The sequence below is a fragment of the Pogona vitticeps genome, chromosome 7 (genome assembly GCF_051106095.1).
Source record: "Pogona vitticeps strain Pit_001003342236 chromosome 7, PviZW2.1, whole genome shotgun sequence".
NCBI lineage: Eukaryota > Metazoa > Chordata > Lepidosauria > Squamata > Agamidae > Pogona > Pogona vitticeps.
The window spans coordinates 22978335-23003966 of record NC_135789.1 but is presented as its reverse complement, the minus strand read 5'-3'; the positions used below and the strand labels follow the sequence as shown (position 1 = coordinate 23003966).

General features: G+C 47.5%; 1 protein-coding gene across 1 annotated transcript; it reads right to left on the bottom strand.

The window, feature by feature from the left end:
• Positions 1-15030: 15030 nt before the first annotated feature.
• On the bottom strand, positions 15031-21296 carry LOC110088442 (intraflagellar transport protein 22 homolog). The gene is made up of 5 exons (XM_072978317.2): positions 21122-21296; positions 19461-19540; positions 17519-17608; positions 16098-16300; positions 15031-15313 (listed from the first exon to the last, which is right to left on the bottom strand). The coding sequence occupies exons 1-5, from the start codon at positions 21158-21160 to the stop codon at positions 15159-15161; spliced, it is 567 nt and encodes a 188-aa protein (XP_072834418.2). The 5' UTR covers positions 21161-21296; the 3' UTR covers positions 15031-15158.
• Between the last annotated feature and the right edge of the window lie 4336 nt (positions 21297-25632).

Genomic DNA, 25632 nt, shown 5'->3' with positions numbered 1-25632 from the left:
GTTGGAATTTTCTCACTCCACTGAGTAATCTGGCCGCCGCATTCTGCACCACCTGTAGTTTCCGCAGCAGCCTCAAAGGAAGCCCCACGTAGAGCGCATTGCAGTGGTCTAATATTGATATTAAGAGCGCATGCACCAAGGTGGTGAGCGCCCCCACATCTAGGTAGGGCTGCAGCTGGGCTATCCGCCTGAGATGAAAAAAGGTGGTTCGGACCACGGACGCCACCTGGGATTCCATAGTGAGTGCCGGGTCCAGATGGATCCTCAAACTGCGGCCCCATCCTTGGCAGGGAGGGTCACCCCCCCAAAAGAGAGGGAGTTTCCCAAACCCCCCACTGTGGGGACTCCCACCCTCAGTACCTCCCACCCTCAGCCCGTTCTCCTGCATCCATTGCAGTACAGCCTCCAGGCAGCGCTGAAGGCACAGAACGGCATCTCCTGCGGTTGGCAAAAAGGAGATGTAGAGCTGAGTGTCATCCGCATACTGATGGCACAGGGCTCCACATCCCCTGATGACCCCACCCAGGGGCCTCATGTAGATTTTAAATAGCATTGGGGAGATAATCGACCCCTGTGGAACCCCACAATTGAGGCTCCACGGGGCCGAGACCCTCTCCCCAAGCTGCACTCTCTGGGGACAGTCCTCCAAGAAGGAACGGAGCCAGGCCAATGCCAGGCCACCTATTCCCAACTCGGAGAGCCTCCCCAGGAGGATACCGTGGTCAATGGTATCAAAGGCCGCTGAGATGTCTAGGAGAACCAACAGAGACACTTTGCCCCTGTCGGCCTCCCTCAGTAGGTCATCGCACAGGGCGACCAATGCCGTTTCTGTACCATGGCATGGCCTGAAGCCCAACTGAAATGGATCCAGGGCATCTGTTTCATCCAGGAGCACTTGAAGCAGATCGGCCACCACCCTCTCCACCACCTTGCTTAGGAAAGAAACATTGGCGACGGGTCTATAATTACCAATCTCGTCCGCCGCCAAACTAGGTTTCTTCCTAACGGGCCTAATGAGTGTCTCCTTGAGGGCAGATGGGAATCTGCCCTCAAGGAGAGACCCATTAATTATTACCGTGGCCCATTCCGTTGTTAAAGGCCTGGCTGCTTTGATTAGCCAGGCCGGGCAAGGGTCCAAGGAGGAGGTGGTGGCACGGCAGCGATCCAGCGCCCTGGCCACAGAGTCAGGTGTGACAGGCTGAAAAGAGTCAAGTGTCACCGGGCAGGACGGAGCACTGGACATCTCTGCTCGACTCACTATATTCAAAAAAGGAGAGAGGTCCCGGCGGATGGCCTCCACTTTTGATTTTAAAAATGCTGCAAATTGGTCTGGCGAAAAACTAGGGGGAAGCCCATCACCCAGACCAATTCCAGATAGGTCGCATACTATACGGAATAGTTCCGCCTGCTGATTGGACGCCTCGCTTATCCGGTTAGCGAGGTATGATCTGCTGGCAGCTTTTACCTTGGCAAGGTAAAGGTTAGTAGCGACCTTGACAGCTATCCAATTGAAATCCGTCGGGTCCTTTCTCCACTTGCGCTCTAGCCGTCTCCTGACCCGCTTCAGCGCCCGAAGATCCTGATTAAACCAGGGCGCCGGGCGGTCTCTGCGGCGGAGAGGGCGTTCAGGAGCGATCGTGTCCAGAACTGGCCCAGGTCATGCTCTTTTCTAGTTCCTTCCTGGCTCCCCTTCTGAGCCTCGGTCTTCTTCCAATTTCTGGCCTGCAGCTGCTTCCCTGTGGATGGAAGGTCGGCAAGATCTGAGACCCTTGGAGATGCTTTGTTGACCCCATGAAATTTCCAACAGGCGAGATGATAACCTGTACATCCTGCCATGCACCGTGGGCATGGCTGTGAGGAGGGCCACACAGCCAGGCTGGTGACGGGATGATGGGATTCGTCATCCAACAGGGCCGCTTTCCCCATCGCTGCCTCTGACAGGCTGTCGTTCAAAATTCATTGCAAAGCTTTTGGCTGAAAGCCGATCCTTTCCATGAGCAAAGGAAGGCTTAGCAAACATTGGTACTGTCGATTTTAAGGATGCTGCCCAGGTCAACAGGATCTCCCCCCCCCCCACAACTCTCCTTTGGGTGCATCGTCCCATTTTCTTTCATCTGCTACTGACCTCTGGCGATCACGCCAGGAAATTCCACACCTGCTTCCCTTCCGAGCCAGTCTTCAATTCCTGATCGAATGCTATCTCCTTTGTGACTCGCTTTGTGATGGACGGCTCTTTCACCACCAATTTCAAAGCAGACTGTATGGGATATTTGAGGAGTGGTTTGTATGCATTCCTCTCCCCCAGTATCTCCTCCATGGCTGAGCAAGGATTAAAACCCAAGTCTCCTGAGAGGCCACTACTCTACCCACTACACCACATGGGGAGTCACACAGTAAATAGAGAACGCTGCCCTCTTTGGACGGCCATGTGTTGCATGCAGGTTGTGGGGTTTGCTCGTTGTGCATCTCCCGGAGTTCTGTGAATTTGGCAGGTATATAAATTAATTAAATAACAACTATTTGAAATAGTGACCAGAATCCTATCGGTCATCTCCACTGCCTTTACTGTCAACCATAGCAGCAAATGTCTAGATAGCTCCCTGGTGTAGGCATCTGGCTGCAGAACCAGAGGTTTGGAGTTTGATTCCCCCACTGGGCTTTCCTTGGCGGGGGCTGGACTGGATGACCCCACAGGGTCCCTTCCAGCTCTGCAGGTCTAAGATGAGGATGACGGTTCCTAGTTCATGGTGCCTGTTTTTCCTCTTGGCACTGGAGTTGTGTGTGTCTTGGTGTATAGAAAGCAACACTGGCAACATAGCAAATCCCCACCATTGACATTCAGACATGTGCATCATCTTTCCAAGGGAGTCAAGGATGAACATAGGATGAACTTTGGTGCTGATGGAATCGCCTCTTAAGTCAGGAGAGGAACAAGGTGGCTGCTTTCATGATTAGCAGACCAGTGAGAATTGGAATTGGGTATTCTGATTTTTAGACCAGTACCAATTCCATAATTTCCTGTTCTGGGAGTTCTACCGATGGACGCCTAAATGTGACTCACATCTAGAGCTCAACAGGACTTGCCATCCTGTTCCAGGCACTTGTTTCTTGTTTAATGCCCCAATAAATCCCACACCTGCTTTGAAACAACACAGATCTACCAGTTTCTTGAAATTGAATGTGCAGCCTAAACTCGAACCCTCACCGCATGGCGGTCTTTTTCAGCTCTGTGATCTTTTAAGATTTTTGAACAGGGCAGACTCATACACTGCTGGTTGGATAGCTCCGTGGTTTACATTTGGTTGGGAGTTCGAATCTCCACGGTGCCTCCTATGAGTAGAGTTAGCCTGGGTGGCCTGGGGCAAGCGGCACCGTAGTCCAAGGGCACCCCCAGAAAGAGGAAATTGTGAACCAGTTTTGTGTGTTCCCTATGTTAAAAAACCCTGAAAAGGGTCGACATAAGTTAGAATTCATTTGACAGCACATGGTTCTTTATTATTCTGCTCATACAGTATAAACTTTATCACATACATGAAAACTTGCAGACATTCAATTTTTTGGCACTTCACAACAAAGCTTTTAAGGCGCCCTTTTCTCTATGAAGCAAGAGTAGAAAAAGGTGATTTTAAAGCCATATTTTTTAAATTGAGACTGCCTGTGCATTTTTATCTGTTTTTTATCTTTTGCACCCTGTAATGTGCCCTGAAAACCTTGTTTTTCACTAGATTTTTTTAAATGATTGTTGTGCTCTGGCTGTTTTAAATGTGCTTTACTATTGATTTTATTACTGTTTTTTTAATGTAATACTCGTTTAATTCTTTTTAAAATATTTTTTTTATTCCAACTGTTTTTAGCTTTTAAAGATTGTCTTTTTAATGATGTAAGGCACCTGGGGTTCTTTTTGAAGGAGAACGGAGGGCTAAAAATATTTTAAATAACTAAACAAGCTTCTGGCTAATATCATCAAGATGATGCAGGAAAGGGCTCAGGGTGCTGGAGACTCATAAACCAGGGCAGAATCTCCTCCCCTGCACCATGAGAAAACCCAAGGGGACCTTCTCAGCCAAAACCAGCTGTTTTTCCTCCAAAATAAAAAGTAAAACAATTGAAAGGGATAAGCCTGATGGAAAGGCAGGGGTGCTGTCTGCATCATTCAGCCTCATGGAGTCTTTCAAGGAATCTGCAGCTTTGTTTGGAAAAACTTTTTCACGGTTTGCATTCTTTTTAAAATCAGGTGCCACAGGTGGTTGGTGTGATGCTTGTGCCGTCATCAGCCCTTTAGAAACGACTAGAGCTGAATGGGATCTCTCTCTCTCTCTCTCTCTCTCTCTCTCTCTGGTCCCTCACAGAGAAGCAATGGCCAACATAAAATTCCATGGACCACCAGGAGAACCTAGTGGCTGAAAATAAATCCCAATTCATGTCCTTTCCCCCCCCCCCTCACACACACACACCCCCGGAGCATGCTGGATGCTGAGCCGGCTGCTTGCTTGGACCCCCATCCGGGAGTGACTGGATGGGCTGGGAACTTCCTGGCTGGTTGCATCCATGCTCCGAATGTGCTTCTCTCTCTCTCTCTCTCCTGTATCTCCTTTTCAAGGAGGCAAGTCAGCTGTCTGGTGACCGTGGGGGGGGGGGGGGCTTCACTGCTTTCAATAACTCGACACCCGGCCTCTGCAACGCTTTGTCTTCTGCGATCTTCCTGGATTGATTCATTTTCCCTTTTTGGCCCAAATGAATAAAGAAAGCAAGCAGGAAACAAACCCACGGCCGGCCGCTCACCTCCCCACGAGGCCGGGTGGCACAGACAGGGATCAAGGCCAGACGGCGGGCGGCCTTCTTCAATGAGGTCACCCTTCCAGGAGATGATCAGAGAGGCGCTGAGTGGGGAAGAGAAGGGAAACATACCAGGGGGTGCTGATAAGTATTGAGCCTCTCCCAGAGGAAATTGAGCTAGGAAGCTATAAATTGCAGTGTGTGTTGGCCAATTTGTCTGTATTCAATGGTGCAAAAATCAACTACCTATGATTTTAACATATCCGTCATGTTCGGGTCCAAAGTGAACATGGCAGCACCTCCAGAAAAGTTCAGTGTGGAAGAGCACAGGAGCATAATCAAGTTCCTGTTCCTCCAAGGGAAAGGTGCAAAGCAGATCCATGATGAAATGTCACAAACTAGGGGTGACAGTGGCCCTTCCTATGCAACAGCTAAACGTTGGGTTGGCCGTTTCGGTGTTGAAAGTGAGAAGCCCAGTGGAAGGCCTGTTTCTGTCTCTGTGCCTGCAAATGTGACAGCCATCCATGACATGATCATGGAGGACCCCCGAATATCACCCAAAAGTATTGCTGTATACAGTATCTGAGAATGTCACGTGAGAGAGTCGGGGCCATTATCCACAGCGACATGGAAATGAGAAAGCTGGCTGCAAAGTGGATCCCCAAACTTTTGACAACCGAACCAAAGAGGAAACGTGTGAAGTCCTCGGTGGCTATTTTGGAACATTTGGCAAGAAATGAGTAACAGTTTCTGGGCAAACTGGCAACTGGTGATGAGACATGGATCCACTGTTATGATGCTGAGACGAAGGGACAGTCTAAGGAATGGAGGCACAGGGGTTCCCCCAGGCCGAAGAAGTTCCGAGTGCAAAGGTCGGTGCAGAAGCAAATGGCCACAGCTTTTTGGGATAAGAAGGGAGTTTTGCTGGTGGACAACCTCCAACAGGGTTCAACCACCAATGCAAAATATTACTGTGCTTTCTTGACGGTTGAGGCAAAACCTTAAGGAAAAACGTCGAGGAAAGCTCTCCAGAGGTGTCATCCTGTTGCATGACAACGCCTCGTCACACACTGCAGGTGAAACAATGGCAAAACTGACCTCCTAAAGGCTTTCAAGGGATGCCCCATCCACCCTATTCTCCCAATCTGGCTCCCTCTGACGATTATCTGTTCCCCAAACTTTAAAAAAAAAAACACCTAAAGGGACAACGATTTGGGATTGTTCTGGAGGCAACTAATGCTTCAAACGAGTGGTCACACCAGCAGTCGGAAGAATTTTATTTGCAGGGACTTAAGAAGCTGCAGGACAGATGTCACAAGTGCATTGACTTCCTGGGGGAATACGTAGAATAATGTGGCGGTTACAGCTTCCTAGCTCAATTTTTTTTTTCTGGGAAAGGCTCAATCACCACCCTCTTGTAAATTACAGCCATGCCCCCCCTTGCAATGATGGGTGAAGGAAGCCTGCGGTGGTCTGGGCTGGAAACGGCTCCCCTCCCCAGCTTTCTGAGAGGAGTCAAAACAGGGTGCAGGTGGGATGAACCAGGGCCAGCCCAAACTCAGAATATTCCATTTGAAAATAAATTTATTCATGATAATGTTCCAGTAGCCACGTCTCCCATATTGCTGCGGTTACTCCTGTTGAGTAACTCATTCATTGCACCCCATTTTATTAACTCGGAGCATTGTAGTAGCAGAGGGGGGGGGGAGAGATAAAACAATCTAGTTCCCCCTAGTGGCCAATTCTGTTATTGTACCTTGGAATTTAAAAAAACCCTCAAATTACCACTTAATATTGATGAGAGAATGGCATAAAACCTGAAAAATTGGCATGGAAATGTTTCCAAAAATTCCTTCAAAGAATCAGAGGAAAGCGAGCACAAGGCAGCTCTTCATTTTTGAACCGAACCAAACTCTAGAAGTGGCAAATCTTAGTAGCAACCGCTACTGAACCGAAGGCTGCAAGCTTCTGGATTTTACAGAACGCTTCAATAGGTAGACGTGGGAAAACCACAGAAAGCAGGGGTTGGAGCAGGAAAAATCAAGAACAGATGCTATCGCTAGCCAGTATAACAACCTGGAGGCAAGGATGGGGGATTCCTTGATCAGATCCCTTTAGAAAATCACAAACCTCAGCGACCTTATGGCCTTATAGGTCTTCAGAGGTCAGGGGTCATCCTCAGGATGGACCCCACAGAGCCAAGGAGCCTCTCTCTGCCGTCCACAGGAACTCAGTTCAGCCGAGGGAGGGGCCCACCTGTCGGCCACACCCACCTCCCTCCTCTAGTCCAGGTGGGCACGCTTCTTTCCCAGGGGGCAGGACCAGAGAGCACCCAGGTGTGCACAGCCTGGGGCGGGGCCTAAGCGAAGCCCCGCCCCCAGGACAGGGGGTTCCACCGTTGCTCGGGGTGACCCCCGCTGTCTGAGGCGTTCCGCTTGGCAACCTGCCCCTATTGGCCAGCTCTCTGGGGGATTCCGAGGGGACCGTTGCTAGCTGCTCTTTGTCGCCGGACCCTCTTTGCCGTCCAGCTGCTTTTCCTCTGAGCTCCTGCTTTTTCTCCTGTTCCTGCTCCTCGTTTTCCTCCGGTTTCTGCTCCTGCCCCTGGTCCCGCTCCTGCCCCTAATCCTGCTCCTCTTCCTTCTCCTCTCCCTGCTCCTGGCCCTCTTTTACCTCCTCCTCCTCCCCCTCGTCCTCCTCCCCTGGCGACTTTGGGGAAGCCTTTCGCCACAATGGCAGATTGGCAGGTGTTGGCATCCCCAACAAAACTTTACTCAGTGGCAGGACCGTCGTGCAGGGGCCACCGGCTCCTGGCACGGCGGAGCATCGTCACATTGGGAGTGTCCCTTGCATTCGCTGGGACACTCCTAGTCTCTTCCATGCTGGTCGGGCTGGGGCCCTGCAGCTTGGCCCTCTCGATGACCGTGGCCGCTGGCGCCAGCGTGGCCATCGCTGCCGCCCTGGGTCCCAAGGAGCCCTCCTCGCTGGGCCGATTGGGCCGCTGGCCCCACCATCAGGACCAGCCACCAGAAGGCCAGGCAATGCGGATCTGCCCTATTTGTGGGCATCAAGAGCCTTTCTTCCGTCCCCTGCAGATCTGGTAAGGAAGGGCCCTGCAAAAAAGGGAGAGGGTGAGGGAGAAGGCAGCGTCTGTAGTGAGCTCCGCTCCCTATCTTTTTCTTTTTCTTTTTGGTAAATGCTGTGCTTTGTTTTTTCTTTTTTAAAAATTTATCTATTTCTAAAGAATGAAAAGACAATTGACCATATTGCAAATATTAAATACAAAACTATCCCCCACATTTCTCCAAATCACATATATACCTTTCCCCATCACCTTTTAAAGAAATATTGACCAACAGTGTATAAGTCTCTTTTCAAACCACATGTCTCAAAGTCTATTTTATCAGCATATTTTAATAATGGCTTCCAATGTTTTGTGAATTTACTATGGCTTATTTATCCTCTATGTCAGTGGTCCCCAACCTTGGGCCTCCAGATGTTCTTGGACTATAACTCCCAGAAGCCTTCTCCACCACCTCTGCTGGCCAGAATTTCTGGGAGTTGAAGTCCAAGAACATCTGGAGGCCCAAGGTTGAGGACCACTGCTCTATGTGCTGTAACTTTATTAGTACAGTAATTTTTCCATCAGCAATGTATACCATATTTTACTTGTGAATGCTTGCAGTGAGAGATCTTGGGCTTTCCCCCCAATTTTTAGCTATTTCAGATCTTGCGGTGCCTATAAGATTTGCAACTAATTCTTTATATTGTAGTTTCTCATTTCCCCCTGTGAATGTTTCATTAATCTCTATTTTTGCTTAGTCAGTGTTTCTATCCATTTAACTACCTCCAGCCAAAAAGTTCCTATTTGGGGGCAAGAGATCCACATATGTTCCAGAGTTCCCTTTTGTCCGCAGTTCCTCCAACATTTATCAGATATATCTTTATTAATTCTATGTAGTTTTGTAGGGGATAGATGCCATTGATGCACTACCTTTAGAACCATTTCTTTTGCACTTGCTGAAATAGATGTATATGGATATTTTTTTCCAGATTCCTGTCCAAATTTCTTCAGGTATATTAATATTTAAATTTGTTTCCCACACTGTTTTAAAACCTCCACCTTTTCCATATTCTTTCTCAATAATGCTTTTATATATTAGGGAGGTTAGTCCTCTCTTTTTATTTTTTTTTATTTTTGTATACAATATTGTTCAAATTCAGTTAATGTTCTTAGATGGCCAGTTTTTTGTTGTAAGTGAGTCCCGAAACTTCTTATTTGTTTTATTTGTAGCCAATTGCTTTTTATTTGCTTTATTTTTTCTTCTATTTGCCTGATCATAAGTGGTTCCCCTGAGTTGAATACGTCATTAATTCTATATACAATTTGCTTCCATTCCTTAAATTGTGCATATTTCTCTTTAAAATCTGGGTGATCCATGAGGGGACATAAAGGGGATACTGGGGGGGGGGGCAATGTTTTACTATGTTTTCTCCATATCCTTAATATTTCAGAAATGAATGGGTTCTGTATTTGTTCTCCTTTTCCATTTTTTTTTGTAGTATAAATATACTTATTTGCTATGTCCGTTTTCATTTCACTTTCCATTTTGACAAAATCGGAATTTTTACAAGTCTCGTCAATTTGTATAAGTTTAATAATTGGGTTTATTTGCAAAGCTTCATAATATTTTTGGAGCTGTGGTATCCCTAATCCCCCGTTTTGACCATGTCTATATTTGACACTGTTTATAAATCTTATCTTCTTTCCTTTTCCTGCAATAAAATTTTCTAGCTTTCCTTGCCATAGTTTTACTTTTTTTAATCTGGCTGTAATGGGATATTTTGAAATAGAAATGGAAATTTTGGTAATATATAAGATTTAATCAAAGCAATTCTCCCCAGCATTGATAGATTCAAATTGACCCACTTTGTCATTTTTTTCTTTTGCGAATTTAAATAGATTTTTATAATTTCTGTAGATTAATTGATTAAGATCTTTTGTTACCCATATTCCTAAGTATTTAAAACTTGGGGGCAGCCTTTCACCACCATTCCAGGTTGGCAGGTGGTGGCGCCCCCTGCACCAAATGTGTTCCTCAGTGGCAGGACCATCGTGCAGGGGCCACCGACTCAAGGGCTATGGCAGTACAGTGGTGCCTTGCTTAACGGGCGCCCCATTTATTGACGAATCTGCATAGCGATGAAGATTTTGCGATCGCAAAAGCGATCATATTGCGATGTTTTGAATAGGAAAAAATCGCTTTGCGATGATCAGTACCCTGTTTCGTTTACTGATCATCGCATAGCTGATCGGTAGTTGATCGGCAGTTCCAAAATGGCCGCCGGGTAAAAAAAATGGCCGCCCGCTGTGTTTTCGCACGGATTCCTCGGTTACCGGGCAGCGAAAATGGCCACTGTATGGAGGATTTTCGCTTAAAGGTGAGTTTTAAGCCCATAGGAACACATTGAAGGGATTTCAATGCATTCCTATGGGCTTTTAAAAACCGCATAGCGATAAAATCGCTTTGCAGCGATTTTTGCTGCACGGATTATCGTCGCTCTGCGGGGCACCACTGTAGTCCTGAAAAGTGGGGAAGACAGTCTAATTTTAATAAATGTATATATTCCCCCATTCACATTAAAACAACAAATAACCGAAGCCTGGAATTCTCTAGAGATATATGTAGCAAACCTATTAGTAGATCACTCAAAAGCAAAGGTGATACTTCTAGGAGATTTTAATGCACATCTTGGCCCTGATGATGCCAGCCTTGAATTTGAGTACAAGGAGTTTTTTAATGATCCGGATAACTCTTATAAATTTCTCCCTTCCCCAAGGCTTTTTAAAGACTCAACCTCAAACCTTACAGGATTGTATCTGGCCAAAGTAGCCACCAGATTGGATCTGTACCTTTTGAATGGAGTTCACCTATATGTCAGGCCAAGGATCTAGTACTATTGATTATATGCTAGTTTGTGCCTCTCTAATCCCACTCACAACTAGCTTCCAGGTGTTACCCTACTTAGAGAGTGACCATTTCCCCCTACTGCTTCAGGCTAAATTCTCGTTTACAACCCAAATTATGACTGAGCAGCCTTCTTATGAAGGCCCGCAAGTATTAAGTCATAGAGTGAGGTGGTCCACACAAATTCAATCCAGGTTTAGAGAAATAACAGAGGTCAAAGATCACAGTATTCATAAATGTGAAGAGCAGGATCATAATCTACAGATTGACCCCATTAAGATCTATAATAGTTTAATACAGGAATTAAAAATAAATTTACCTGAACCTAAAGACCACCCATTCACATCCTTTAGGAAGTCCAAACCCTGGTTTCATAAAGATTGTCAAGGAGCAAGAAAAGTCCTTACAGCTTTCCATTACCTGTTTAAAAAAATCAAACAACAAACAAAGATAGGAAATCCAACAGAAGCTTGGGGTTCAAAAAGCAGCATACAAACATCTAATTTATCAAAAGAAAAAAAGAATACACTCATTCCCTATGGGAGGAAATAATTTTAGTTGCAAAACAGAAAAACTCTTCTAAGTTCTGGCGACTGGTTAGGGACAGGAGACAAAATCTCCCCTGCCAAATTGATCCTCCAATTTCCCTTTGTAAAACGGGAAACGGGACCCTCCGGCTTTACTTGCCCTCTGGCTCACTGAGGGTCTTCTTTTCTCCCACAGGTTGCAGCGTTGCCTGGAGGCGCCTCCTCCTCCCTTTGGTTCTCCTGCCCCGATCCCTCCTGCCCCTCTCCCTCCTCCCCCTGCCCCTCCGGCCCCGCTCTGTTCTCCCCGTGCCCGTCAGGCCCCGATCCCTCCTGCCCCAGCCTTTTTCGCCCCGATCCCTCCTGCCCCAGCCTTTTTTGCCTCGATCCCTCCTGCCCCCATCTCTCAGGCCTTTTCCAGCGTCTCCAGCCAGGCCCCATCTGTTCCTCCAGGTACGGCCTTGGGCAGGGGGGTCAGGGGTGGTCTCCCTCCGCCAGGGCCGTGGGGCAGGTGGAGGCAATGGGTCTCCCGGCGGGTGCCTCCTCGGGCCCTGCCTCGGTGGGTTCCTGTAAGGCTCTGGGCTCCCGGCCCTGTCGTTCCAGAGGGGAGGGCCGTGGGGCGCCCTAGAGGCTTGGTCAGGGAGCTTCCCTGCCTTTGGCCGCCCCACGGGCGAGGGTGGAGGGGGCACGCATGTGTGTTGGTGCCCGAGTGGGAATGGGCCAAGTGGGGCCCCCCACCCCACGCTGGCAGACCCCACACTCATTGGGCCCCCTCGTGATCCACGGTCCCAATCCTGGGAGCCTGGAATGGGGGAGGAAGGATCCCATGGACCCAAACGATCGCCATAGGGCGTTCAGTTATCCAGTCAAGTTTCCACTGATAGAACGTGTACACTTCTTTCTCTGACAGCTGAAGAAATGGAGTGGAGCCCGTCCACCGAGGACGAGGAGGCCATGGATTGGGCTCCTTCCATCTATGATGAGGAGGAGCCCATGGATTGGAGCCCCTCGTAAAACAGGTGAGGAAGGGAAGGGGGTCGGAGCGCTCAACCCCGGTTGGGGGGAGCAGAGGGCCAGTGCAACCTCCGAGATCCCTCTGAACCCAGGTGAGCAGAAAATAATTCTAGAACCCAGATTAGAACCCAGCTCTCCAAAGTGGTAGCCCAAGGCTGTAAACACTACTCCACACGAATATCTGGGGGCCAAAAATTGACAGGTTTTTTTTGGATGTGGCACCCTCTGGATGTCAGCAATTGGGAACAACAAGCATGGAAGGCGGTTCATTCTTGGCTTATGAGCTTCTCTGCTGGGTTGACCAGATGGACTTTGGGTTTCATCCTGCACCAGCTGGGGTTCTCTCAACTTAATGTTCAAGATGCATGGAGCCCCTTGGATTGAATCATGGAACTCTAGGGTTGGACAAGATCCAGTTCTCCATCGGATCCAACGTCTGACTGCTGCGGGACATCCAGAAGGTTAAAACATCTTGGAGAGGTTGGTTGCAAACTCTTCAATGGAGGAGGGTCGACCACCTTGCACGGCAGCCCATTCCACTATCAACCAGCTTCTACTGCCAGGAATTTCCTCCTAATGTTTAGTCCAAATCTCCTTTCTTGTCAGTTGAAATCATTGGTTCCTGTCCTGCTCTCGGGAGCAGCTTGCTCCCTCCAGATATTTAAAGATGACTATGTCTGCATCTCTACATCTTCTCTTCCCTTGACTGGTCCTCATAAGGCTAGTTTTACTCCTTCAAATCATCCTCTTCTGAACATGTTCCACCTAGTCGACAGCCTTCGCAAGTATGGTAATCCCTTACTCAACCAGAGCTACCGGTTTAAGTCTTCCCAAAAGAGATGTCCCAAGGTCAAAGATGCTGTGCTTTCATGGGGCAAGTGATGACTCCATGTCAAGTCAGAGCAAGCCTAAAATCATAGAATAATTGAATTGGAAAAGTCCTATGAGGCCATCGAGTCCAACCCCCCTGCTCATGTGATGGGACATCAAAACCCCAAATAAATTCAATCCTGATCATTGCAAGAAAGCTTTCTGTCCTATCAGGGACCCTGGGTTAAATCCACCTTCTCAGTTCTGGTGCCTTTATGTTGGACTACAGCTCCCATTAACCATGCTGGCTGTGTGGATAATGGGAGTGGCATTCCAATAGGCCCAGATGGCACCAGGCTGGGGAAGAACAGGTTTGTGTAAACCGAGGCTGTTGTTCTGCGGGATTTGTTGTGTGTTTGTGTTTTCATGCTCACTTCTTCTTTCCGTTTCAGGGGGAAGGAACAGTCGGCGACTCCCTTGAGGAGGTCTTCAGCTGCCGACGACAGGCCCGGATCCAAGCAGACCTTCTTGACACAGAGTAGAAGAGGGATGTTCTGTGGGTCCTTCTCCTCCGAGCAGAATGGAAACGTGGAGAACCACTTGCTCGGCTCAAAAGGCGTCCCAGAGCTACGACCTGGGAGAACGGCAAGGAGTCCCCAGATGACGGCTGCTTCTCAGATTAAAAAAACAGAGGAGGCCACGTCCCCTGGAACTCCTGGCCAAAAGGTCGGGGCATCTCTGGCCTCTGGATTCCAGCAGATGCTCAAGCTCCGTCCATCGACTCCAACTCATTCTAATGTTCAGCAGACTCGGGAGGTCCCAACCAGTGGCCACAGCTCAGTGGCCCATCAAGAAGGGGTTCCTACTGAGGGATTGAGAAAGGCCCCCAAAGCAGGGAGATCGGATGCGTTTCCAGATCAGCACCCCAGTTACTCCAAGCAAAGCATGCCTCGTAGCAGAGCCGCCGAAGACATTAAGACTGCCGGCTGCTGGTCCCGAGTCTCTGTGGGATCTCAGTAAATGCGCACAGGAGATCTCAGTAAATGCGCACAGGATGACATGCTGTCAACTCTGTGCAATGTGACGGAGAATCCAGGGTCCCCTTAGAACCACCACTGGGGTTCTCAGAAGATCACCCTGCCTTCTTGGCCCTTTCCTGGCTTTTTGTACAAATTCCCACCCACCCAGCCTTTCTCAAGGGTTCCCATACCATGGCAGTTAAGTGCTTAAATACACTGATATTTTGGGGAATTTTTCCGTAGATAAGTGAATCAGCAGATACTGAACCACTGATCTCTAGAACAGCTACTCTCATCCACCCACGATGCAACTGTCTTTGGTCTGCTGCCTTCGCTATATTTTTGGCCACGGCGGCCTCTTTGTGGACTTCCCCATTTCTTAGCTTTCTTTCGTTTCTTACAGTCCCCTCACCGGAAGGTTTTCTTCAGCTCTTGCTGCCCCCTAGGAATCGACGAGAAAGGCCCCCAGCATCAGGGTCCTTCTGCATACGGATGCCGCTGGACCAAGCGTATGGAATGATGTAAAAGGAGAATTGAATGGGAGGCTCTTAGAGGGCTTCACATAGGAGACAACAGCTCTTACGGCCAAGCAAAGCCTTCTCTGCCCACTTCGTTGCAAGGAACGTAAGCGGCGTAGGAGGAGTGCAGAAGGAGATGGCTTTTCATTTTGGTGCTCGGCACCACCAAGTGGTGGACTGAAGACCAAACTTGGGAGGGCAGGCGTCTCACCTTGAATGAACTGCCTGTGGAGCACCCCGGACAGGGGGGAAGACCCTTTAGGGGCTCTTACTGGGTCATAAGCTATGTGAGGTCTTAAGACTGCAGAAGACCTGTCCTTAGGTATTTTCCCAGAATGCAGGACATTTGAATGCTTGCATCCCCTCACACGGCCACTTCCACAATTCATATCTTCCAAAGACAAACGGGGCTAAAACGTCATGTTTAATTGTGGGTATGTTAAGTTCATGCTTTAAAAAAAAACAGAGAAAGAGAGAGATCAGGGTGGTGGTGGGGGTTTCCCCCTTCTTGTCTTATTTACTGTCTTTCTCCTACTTGTCTTTGATAATCTGCATCTCCTCACGGTCTCTGTTCTCGTTCACCAAGTTGGTAACGTTCTTGAGGTACTTAATAAATTCCATCCGGATGTCCTCCGGGTCTTCTTCCAGGCTGGAGTGTATCAGCTGCAACCTGTTGAGTGGGGAAGCTTCAAAGATGGAGAGGGGCAAAGCATTATTAGAAGGTCTGCTCAGAGAGACACGCCACACCCCCCGTGTTGTCAAAGAAGCAAGAGAGAAATGGACAAACTACGATGGCGGCTAGAAGAGGAAGAGATTTGTTTTTTTTGTGTGTGACCTTTTGCGGGTCAAAATGCACTGCCACAGACTCATGGAGTGCTTGTACATTTCCCCCATTATGGCAAGGTCAGGACTCAGTGAGAATATGGGGGATGGACAAAGGCACATGCATCATTAATACTAAAGGACTGCATCTCCCTCCATGAGTCTGCTCAAGTGTTAAGATCATCCGGAGAGGCCCTTTTCTCCATCCCACTACCTTTACAGTTGTGTTTGATGGAGACACAGGACAAGGCCTTCTCTGTGGCTGCTCCCAGAGACTCTGGAACTCCCCCCCCCCCCACTGGAGGCCAGGCTGGCCCAGTCTTTGCTGTCCTTCTGCAAGCAGGCCAAGACTTTTCTCTTCAGGAAGGCTTTCCCTGAGTGACTGGCTTGCCTGAGTGAGGTTTTTAAAATGGATTGTTGTACCTTAACTGCATTGAACGTGTTTTTAGTATTGATTTTATTCACCCTATACTGTATATCCACAGCAGCTCACACAGAACTTAATCTTTTAAGATCCCACAATATATTGTCCATTCCCCTGTCCATTCTTTTTTCTTCTTCTCCAACATGCCAAAACAAACTAAAAAGGTTACCTCTTAGGAAACAACCCAATACATTGTTAAGGAATAAAAACTTTGATGGCCTTACGCAAGTTGAGGTTCTCTGGGTCTCCCCCACTGCCTGGCTTGCGATGGGCAATGAGCAAGCACTGGCTCTCAAGCAGCTGCTGCTGCTGGACAAAGTATGAATGCCACATCTCGATTTCCTTCACGTGGCTGGGCAAGCCAGGGTTGAAGACCACGACGACCCCGTGAGCATCCTTCACCAGAGCTGGCCAACAAGTCTCGAATCTGGAAGCAAGACAGCCACACCCCATGGCTGGAAATACAGAAGGCACTTCCAGTTTGAGGTTCTGCAGCTGGATTTTTATGCACAGATCAAGTTGGATCTGATTGAAACCAAACATTTATTTTTTAAAAAAATAGGGTTTTTTATTTTACATTTTGAAAAATCAATTTTTGTTATTTAATTTTTTTTTTTAATCATTGCTGTTTATCTACTCTGGCACAGGACGATACTGCATACCTTTTTTTGCATACCTGTGGGGAACGTTCTTCAGTGAGGCCCCCCAAACTTGTGCCTCATCTGATGTTTCATTTTTGGATGAAATAAAGATCTGGGTATAACAGAGACTTTACTCTGTGGTGGAGCCCTGCGTGTTGGTGGCTGCCTGACCAATCTCTAACCTCACAGGTTCAATTTTGAACATTTAGGACTCGCACATAGTGGCTGTCATTATTCATCCTAGATGGGCCAAAATCTTGTTGAGCCGCTATGCAAGTTAAAAAATTTCCATTGCACAATGAGCAGCATGATTTGTTAACTCAGGGCAATTCAGTTCTAGACATTATGTCTTTTGGGTAACAGCGCAACAGGATTTCAGCCACCAAGGATATGTTTAGATGAAGGTCAGTGAGCTGAAGGGAGCATTTTCGTTAGCAAAGTCTGAGGAACTGAATTCAAATTCATGCACCTTGGCACTGAAATAAACTGATTACTCTTTAAGAGATCAATACTTTTCTGTTTTTATTTTTGCTAGACATGCAGGAACAAACAAATGCAGCTTCCTCATTGAAATTGGCTAGAGTTGATTTAAAAGCCCATCTTTCAACACCGTCTGCATATTGTGTCTTTAGTTCTGTTCTTTACATTTATTCCATAGGTCCCTAAATTAATGACTACTGTATTTAATTATTGAGTAGAATGGATAATATGATAACCCTGCTGTGAGGGTTATCATACTATCACTAGCTGGGTGAGATAAGTCAAATGAATAAGTAAATCAATCAATTAATCAATCAGTCAATCAGTCACTGCTGTGAACATGTTACATTTTAGAATCTCTTTGTGGCATTTAAAAATATTGGTATTTTTGGTCACTAAGTGAATTAAATAAAAATAAAGATATATAATTTAAACCACCGGGGAAAGTTCCTTGAACCATCGTTGGGCATCTGAACTGAACCTATGCTGAGAGAGGTGGCAAAGTACGTGGCAGGCCCACTTACTTTTGATCCCCACCACAATCCCACAGTTCAAATCGACACCTGGCTCCTTTGCCGTTTCCACCAATTTGGGGATTCTCATATTCTAGGATTCTGAAATGAAAGAAATACAGATACAAGCAACTTTAACATCCCCACGTAATAAAGGCAAAAAATACAAGAAATACATGTATGTACGAGCAACTTTAACACCACAATGTCATATATGCAAAAAATACAAGTATTCAATACAATATTGTATAAATACAACAAAGGATCAGGCTGTGTCATGGCACAAGAGGTATTGCTCACCCTGCACGATGATCCTTTGAGGGAGGCCAACAGGGGTAAAATGTCCCTGCTGGTCCTTCTCAAACCCTCAGGGTCTTTGATGCTATTGACCACGGTATCCTCCTGGGGAGGCTCTCTCGACTGGGGATCGGTGACCCGGCTCGGTCCTGGCTCCAGTCCTTCCTGGAAGACCGTCCCCAGAGAGTGCAACTTGGAAGAGACGGTCTCCACCTCTTTGACTTTCGATTGTGAGAGTCCCTCAAGGGCTCAGCATCTCCCTGTTGCTGCTTAATATCAGAGGCCACTGGGGGAGGTCACCCATATGCCGACGGACACACTGCTCTCTCTCTCTCCTTCCAGCCTTCTCCAGTGGATGCGGTCCCATCCCTTGAGTGCGACCTGGCTGCGGTACTGGAGTGGACGGGGGTGGGGGCAACAGATTGAGGCTGAACCTGGACAAGATGGAGGTCTTTCAGGTGGGTGCTCTGGCTGTCTGCAGACCGGATGTCCCTCTCCTAAGAGGGTGCAACTCTCGCTGCGAAGAATGGGATTTGTAGTTCAGATGTCCTACTGGACCCAACACTGTCTGTGGACATTCAAATAGCGTCCACCGATTGCCACTGGAGGCAGATTGCCCCGGCTGTGCCCCTCTTTTGCCAGCTTCAAGGTGACGGTTCTAACCTATAAAGCCCTAAACAGTTTGGGACCTCATTACTTGGCAGAAAGCCTTGCTTCCAACAGGAAGGACTTGCATCTCAAGCAAGCCAACTGAGGATGCTAACCCCAAGAGAGGCCTTTTGGGGAGGGGTCGAAACACCCATGAAAGACCATGTTTATAAACTGAATATAAGAGCAAATTAATACGGTACAAAAGAAATGCAACATCGAAACAGTTCAAACCTGTGTGGACCGCTTAATGTTCCATAGGTGGGTGGAAACAATATATCCTAATTTTTGTTGATGGTATTCCAAGATACCGTGTAGCTTATTTACTGAAAGAGAAAAACCAAACTTCTGAAATGGAAGGAATTTGAGAGAAAACTAAGGCCAATATTAACAGACAATAATAATAATAATTCATGTGCCCTCAAGTCAATTCTGACTTATTCGGGTTTTCCAGGCAGAGGGTACCCAGAAGTGAGGAATCAAACTCCCAACTTCTGGTTCTGCAGCCAGAGACCTAAACCATGGAGCTACCCAGCCAGCTGTTATGCTATTGTAAGAACCATGTGCTGTCAAGTCATTTCTGACTTCTGGTGATCTTTTTTTTAGGGTTTTCCAAGTAGAAAACACACAGAAGGGATTTACCCTTCCCTTCTTCCAGGGGGAAATCTGTGGAACTGGGCAGCTGGCCCAAGGCCACCCAGGCTGGCTCTTCTCCCAGGAGGCGCAGTGAGAATTCGAACTCCCAACCTCTGGCTCCGCACTCAGAGACCTAAACTACAGAGCTACTCAGCCAGCTTGTGAGAGCCTATTTGGGCTCATTTACAAAGCTGAAATGCACAATTTCCTGGGGAAGTACTTTTCAGAGTTTGTAGGGTTCCAGATGGCTTTGCAGAGGGAGAAAAACCAAACACCTGCTTGTGAGGTTTTGCATTTAACAAGCCGTGCTACACAGGAATAGAACAAAGCCTGTTTTTTGACTAGGCATTGCGGCCGGGCAGCACACACATACCTTACTCCTTGGGTTGGGATGTAGGTGCCAATCCCCTCCGTGCTTTCTGATAAGAAGTTCGCTAAAACAGATTTTCCAGCCTGCCATAAATAAGCACAGAAGCATGATTTACCATTTATCTGAGCAGCTGGGAGCTACAGTGAAGCATTAATTAATTGAGTGACTGGTTTATTTATTACTTTCATTTAAACGCACACACACAAACACACACACACATATAAAACCCATAACAATCTAACGGCAAACAGCAGCTTGTTATATTCCATCAAGTTGGTGACTATTTGAATTAGGTAAAGGTAAAGGTTCCCCTTGACATTTAGTCAGCCATGTGCGGCTCTAGGGCGCGGTGCTCATCCCCATCTCCAAGCCATAGAGCCAGTGTTTGTCCAAAGACGGTTTCCGTGGTCACGTGGCCAGCGAGACTAGACACAGAACGCCGTGACCTTCCCACCGAGGTGGTACCTATTTATCGACTCACATTTTTTATGTGCTTTTGAACGGCTAGGTTGGCAAGGAGCTGGGACAAGTGACGGGAGCTCACTCCATCGCGTGGATTCGATCTTACGACAGCTGTTCTTCCGACCTTGCAGCACAGAGGGATCTGTGGTTTAACCCATAGCGCCACCATGTCCCTATTTGAATTCGTGGCCTCCAAATGGTCCTGTCCATTAACAGCCCTGCTCATCTCTTGCAAATGAAGAGCTGTGGTTTCTGTCACCGAGTCAGTCCATCTCATATTCAGGCTTCCTCTTTTCCTGCTCCCTTCAGCTTTTCCTAGCATGATTGCCTTTTCCAATGAGTCTTCTTTTACCATCACCAGCTCCAAGTATCATGTTTCCTTCTGGAGAAACATGACTATCACCTAACAGAGAGGATATCTGTGGAAAAGGGAGGGTTCTAATGCTGGTGGATGCTTGCACAGGTTATTCCCCTCCCGCACCCCTTTCCAAAAATCTTCCCCCAGTTGCCTTATAAAGTGCTTAAAAGCTGGGGCCGGCTAAGGGGTGCATGTTTACAACTCGTTTTCACCCAGCTCAGGATCTTACCAGCAGACCCTACGGATGGGGGTGCACTCTTATTTCCCATCAGCCCCAATCTGCAATGCTTCATTCCTAGGACATTTCCCCTGAAATGTTTAGCACACTCTCTCTCATCCTTTCCCAGCCACTGGCACCGCTGGCTGGGACTGATGGGAGTTGTAGTCCACACTATCTGAAGAGATCAGCCCAGGGAAGCATGCCTTCAGCCTACTTACAGCTCCTGTGCATGCCAGCACCACTTCTCCCTCTGCTTTATTTTAATTTTAGTGCAACTCGCTTTGCAATCCTGGTGATAAATACATGCAATAAACAAATGAATGCACAAATAAAGGGATGGCTATATACATAAATGTATAAATAGTCTGATGGCTACTAGTTCTCCCTTCTGTCTCCTCCTCTGGAACACGAAGTAGCAACTTTGCTGAGAGGCTTTTTATGGATCTATTTAGGTATTTATTTATTTATTTATTTCGACTTTTCCAGCGAGGCATCGTTTGTAGTAACGTTCCAGCGCTTGGCTTGCTAACGGGGGAGACAGGATAAATCCTCTTCGTCAGATCTAAAGGGTAGCCAGAAATGAGAAAAACTGAGGTGTGTGCGTGTGTCCCATCTCAGACTCACCTCGCTGGGGCCAACGAAGAGGATTTTCACCTTCAGCATACCTTTCCGGACCAGGCCGCAAAGCCTCGGCCTCGCGTAGGGAAAGAATCCGATGTGAGGGGTCGAACGGTGGTCCGAAGAATCCCCGCGGCTCCGCCCAACTCAGCGGCACCGCGTTGCTAGGGACGGTTGCTAGGGGCGGAGAGAAGCTGGAGGGAGGAGAGGTGGCCTCCACGCTAGGTCTCAATTCAACAGGAGAAGCTTGTTCCTCTCGCAGACGAGAAGTCTTCCCTGTTGACCTATTTGCTTATATTTCTGATGCTGGAACTAGAGCTTTGGAAATTTACTTTTTTTGGGTGGGGGGGGGGAGAAGCAGTTCCCGACATCGGATAGGATGCTCTGGGAATTGCCATTTCCAGAAAGGGGAAAACCAAGGACAGAAATTTTCCCTAGCTCTAGAGTGGGGGGAAAACAGGTGAGCCATATATTTCTGGCATGGCAACAAGAATCCCTGGCTGATCCTCTTTGCCTCTTTTCTCCTCCCTGAGGGACCAGATTCAGGCAGATTCAGGCCAGCCTTTCAAACATGCCTCTAATAAAGGGCAACCTCCTAATTTAACACCCCCCCAACAGCATGGAGCAATACCTGCTCCAAGGAAAAGGGCAGTTCTTTTGCAAAAAAAGAGAGAAGAAAACATACATACATACATACATACATACATACATACATACATACATACATACATACATACATACATACATACATACATACATATATATAATCCCCCCTGCCCCCCAAGAAGTCAGGCATGTGTGAAACAGAGGGCGAGAGGGGGTACCCCACTCACTGGAGAGCCGTCTCTCCTCAACAAGGACGTGGACCCCCAAAAACCAGCACCAGAACCTGCAGTGGTAGCTCAGCAGGAGACAGGGATAGAGGAGCTGACAGAAGACCTACAGAAAGGGAGAAAATGGGGGAAGAGAGAGAAAAGGAGGGTGGCGTTTGAAGCAGGGCCCGGAGAGGTAGAGAGGAGAAAAGACCAGTCACCGCTTGGTAGTAACTGGTCTTTTGTGCAGTTACTGCATCCACACTCATACCAGTTGGGAATGGGTGTGGAGGCAGGATCCTTGGACTGGATTATGGGAGAGGTTAAGAGGAGGCAGATTGTAGGAGGAGAGCGGAGGTTCCCCCCTAGACTCTCTTACTGGGGAGACGCGGAGGCGAGGGAGTGGAGGAGGAGATGGAGAGAAGAAAAGGAACAAGGAGAGAGAGAGAAAGGAGAGAAAGGTTGGGATGGAGAGACAGGGAGAGGAAGAGAAGGAGTTTACAGGGAGGGCCCTGGGAGAACCAAGACCCCGATGGACGGATCCTGTCGGATGACGACCTGGACGAGGAAACCATATGGATTGGGTCCCCGCGGATCTCCCGAAACCATGGGACAACAACAGTGATAGAAACCCATTCCTGTTTGACGAATGGAAGCTCCTTCCGGACCCGTTGGCAGAAGGAGAAAGGACTTGCCATCCTCTTCCAGACACTTGTTTCTTGTTTAATGCCCCAATAAATCGCACACCTGCTTTGAAACAACACAGATCTACCGGTTTCTTGAAATTGAATGTGGAGCCTAAACTCGAACCCTCACCGCATGGCAGTCTTTTTCAGCTCTGTGATCTTTTAAGATTTTTGAACAGGGTAGGCTCATACACTGCTGGTTGGATAGCTCCGTGGTTTACATTTGGTTGGGAGTTCGAATCTCCACGGTGCCTCCTATGAGTAGAGTTAGCCTGGGTGGCCTGGGGCAAGCGGCACCGTAGTCCAAGGGCACCCCCAGAAAGAGGAAATTGTGAACCAGTTTTGTGTGTTCCCTATGTTAAAAAACCCTGAAAAGGGTCGACATAAGTTAGAATTCATTTGACAGCACATGGTTCTTTATTATTCTGCTCATAAAGTATAAACTTTATCACATACATGAAAACTTGCAGACATTCAATTTTTTGGCACTTCACAACAAAGCTTTTAAGGCGCCCTTTTCTCTATGAAGCAAGAGTAGAAAAAGGTGATTTTAAAGCCATATTTTTTAAAATTGAGACTGCCTGTGCATTTTTATCTGTTTTTTATCTTTTGCACCCTGTAATGTGCCCTGAAAACCTTGTTTTTCACTAGATTTTTTTAAATGATTGTTGTGCTCTGGCTGTTTTAAATGTGCTTTACTATTGATTTTATTACTGTTTTTTTTAATGTAATACTCGTTTAATTCTTTTTAAAATATTTTTTTTTATTCCAACTGTTTTTAGCTTTTAAAGATTGTCTTTTTAATGATGTAAGGCACCTGGGGTTCTTTTTGAAGGAGAACGGAGGACTAAAAATATTTTAAATAACTAAACAAGCTTCTGGCTAATATCATCAAGATGATGCAGGAAAGGGCTCAGGGTGCTGGAGACTCATAAACCAGGGCAGAATCTCCTCCCCTGCACCATAAGAAAACCTCCAAAATAAAAAGTAAAAAAATTGAAAGGGATAAGCCTGATGGAAAGGCAGGGGTGCTGTCTGCATCATTCAGCCTCATGGAGTCTTTTAAGGAATCTGCAGCTTTGTTTGGAAAAACTTTTTCACGGTTTGCATTCTTTTTAAAATCAGGTGCCACAAGTGGTTGGTGTGATGCTTGTGCCGTCATCAGCCCTTTAGAAACGACTAGAGCTGAATGGGATCTCTCTCTCTCTCTCTCTCTCTCTCTCTCTGGTCCCTCACAGAGAAGCAATGGCCAACATAAAATTCCATGGACCACCAGGAGAACCTAGTGGCTGAAAATAAATCCCAATTCATGTCCTTTCCCCCCCCACACCCCCCCCCCCCGGAGCATGCTGGATGCTGAGCCGGCTGCTTGCTTGGACCCCCATCCGGGAGTGACTGGATGGGCTGGGAACTTCCTGGCTGGTTGCATCCATGCTCCGAATGTGCTTCTCTCTCTCTCTCTCTCTCCTGTATCTCCTTTTCAAGGAGGCAAGTCAGCTGTCTGGTGACCGTGGGGGGGGGGGGGCTTCACTGCTTTCAATAACTCGACACCCGGCCTCTGCAACGCTTTGTCTTCCGCGATCTTCCTGGATTGATTCATTTTCCCTTTTTGGCCCAAATGAATAAAGAAAGCAAGCAGGAAACAAACCCACCGCCGGCCGCTCACCTCCCCACGAGGCCGGGTGGCACAGACAGGGATCAAGGCCAGACGGCGGGCGGCCTTCTTCAATGAGGTCACCCTTCCAGGAGATGATCAGAGAGGCGCTGAGTGGGGAAGAGAAGGGAAACATACCAGGGGGTGCTGATAAGTATTGAGCCTCTCCCAGAGGAAATTGAGCTAGGAAGCTATAAATTGCAGTGTGTGTTGGCCAATTTGTCTGTATTCAATGGTGCAAAAATCAACTACCTATGATTTTAACATATCTGTCATGTTCGGGTCCAAAGTGAACATGGCAGCACCTCCAGAAAAGTTCAGTGTGGAAGAGCACAGGAGCATAATCAAGTTCCTGTTCCTCCAAGGGAAAGGTGCAAAGCAGATCCATGATGAAATGTCACAAACTAGGGGTGACAGTGGCCCTTCCTATGCAACAGCTAAACGTTGGGTTGGCCGTTTCGGTGTTGAAAGTGAGAAGCCCAGTGGAAGGCCTGTTTCTGTCTCTGTGCCTGCAAATGTGACAGCCATCCATGACATGATGATGGAGGACCCCCGAATATCAGCCAAAAGTATTGCTGTATACAGTATCTGAGAATGTCACGTGAGAGAGTCGGGGCCATTATCCACAGCGACATGGAAATGAGAAAGCTGGCTGCAAAGTGGATCCCCAAACTTTTGACAACCGAACCAAACAGGAAACGTGTGAAGTCCTCGGTGGCTATTTTGGAACATTTTGCAAGAAATGAGTAACAGTTTCTGGGCAAAATGGCAACTGGTGATGAGACATGGATCCAGGTTCCCCCAGGCCGAAGAAGTTCCGAGTGCAAAGGTCGGTGCAGAAGCAAATGGCCACAGCTTTTTGGGATAAGAAGGGAGTTTTGCTGGTGGACGACCTCCAACAGGGTTCAACCACCAATGCAAAATATTACTGTGCTTTCTTGACGGTTGAGGCAAAACCTTAAGGAAAAACGTCGAGGAAAGCTCTCCAGAGGTGTCATCCTGTTGCATGACAACGCCTCCTCACACACTGCAGGTGAAACAATGGCAAAACTGACCTCCTAAAGGCTTTCAAGGGATGCCCCATCCACCCTATTCTCCCAATCTGGCTCCCTGTGACGATTATCTGTTCCCCAAACTTAAAAAAAAAAAACACCTAAAGGGACAACGATTTGGGATTGTTCTGGAGGCAACTAATGCTTCAAACGAGTGGTCACACCAGCAGTCGGAAGAATTTTATTTGCAGGGACTTAAGAAGCTGCAGGACAGATGTCACAAGTGCATTGACCTCCTGGGGGAATACGTAGAATAATGTGGTGGTTACAGCTTCCTAGCTCAATTTTTTTTTCTGGGAAAGGCTCAATCACC

Bases quoted from the DNA above. Each gene is read 5' to 3' on its own strand.
- LOC110088442 (XM_072978317.2), bottom strand. From the start codon at position 21,160: ATGCTGAAGGTGAAAATCCTCTTCGTTGGCCCCAGCGAG. The intron at 17,609-19,460 runs GTATGTGTGTGC...CTTTCATTTCAG, and splicing joins ATCCCAACCCAAGGAGTAAG to AATCCTAGAATATGAGAATC. The intron at 16,301-17,518 runs GTAAGTGGGCCT...TCTTGCTTCCAG, and splicing joins GATTGTGGTGGGGATCAAAA to ATTCGAGACTTGTTGGCCAG.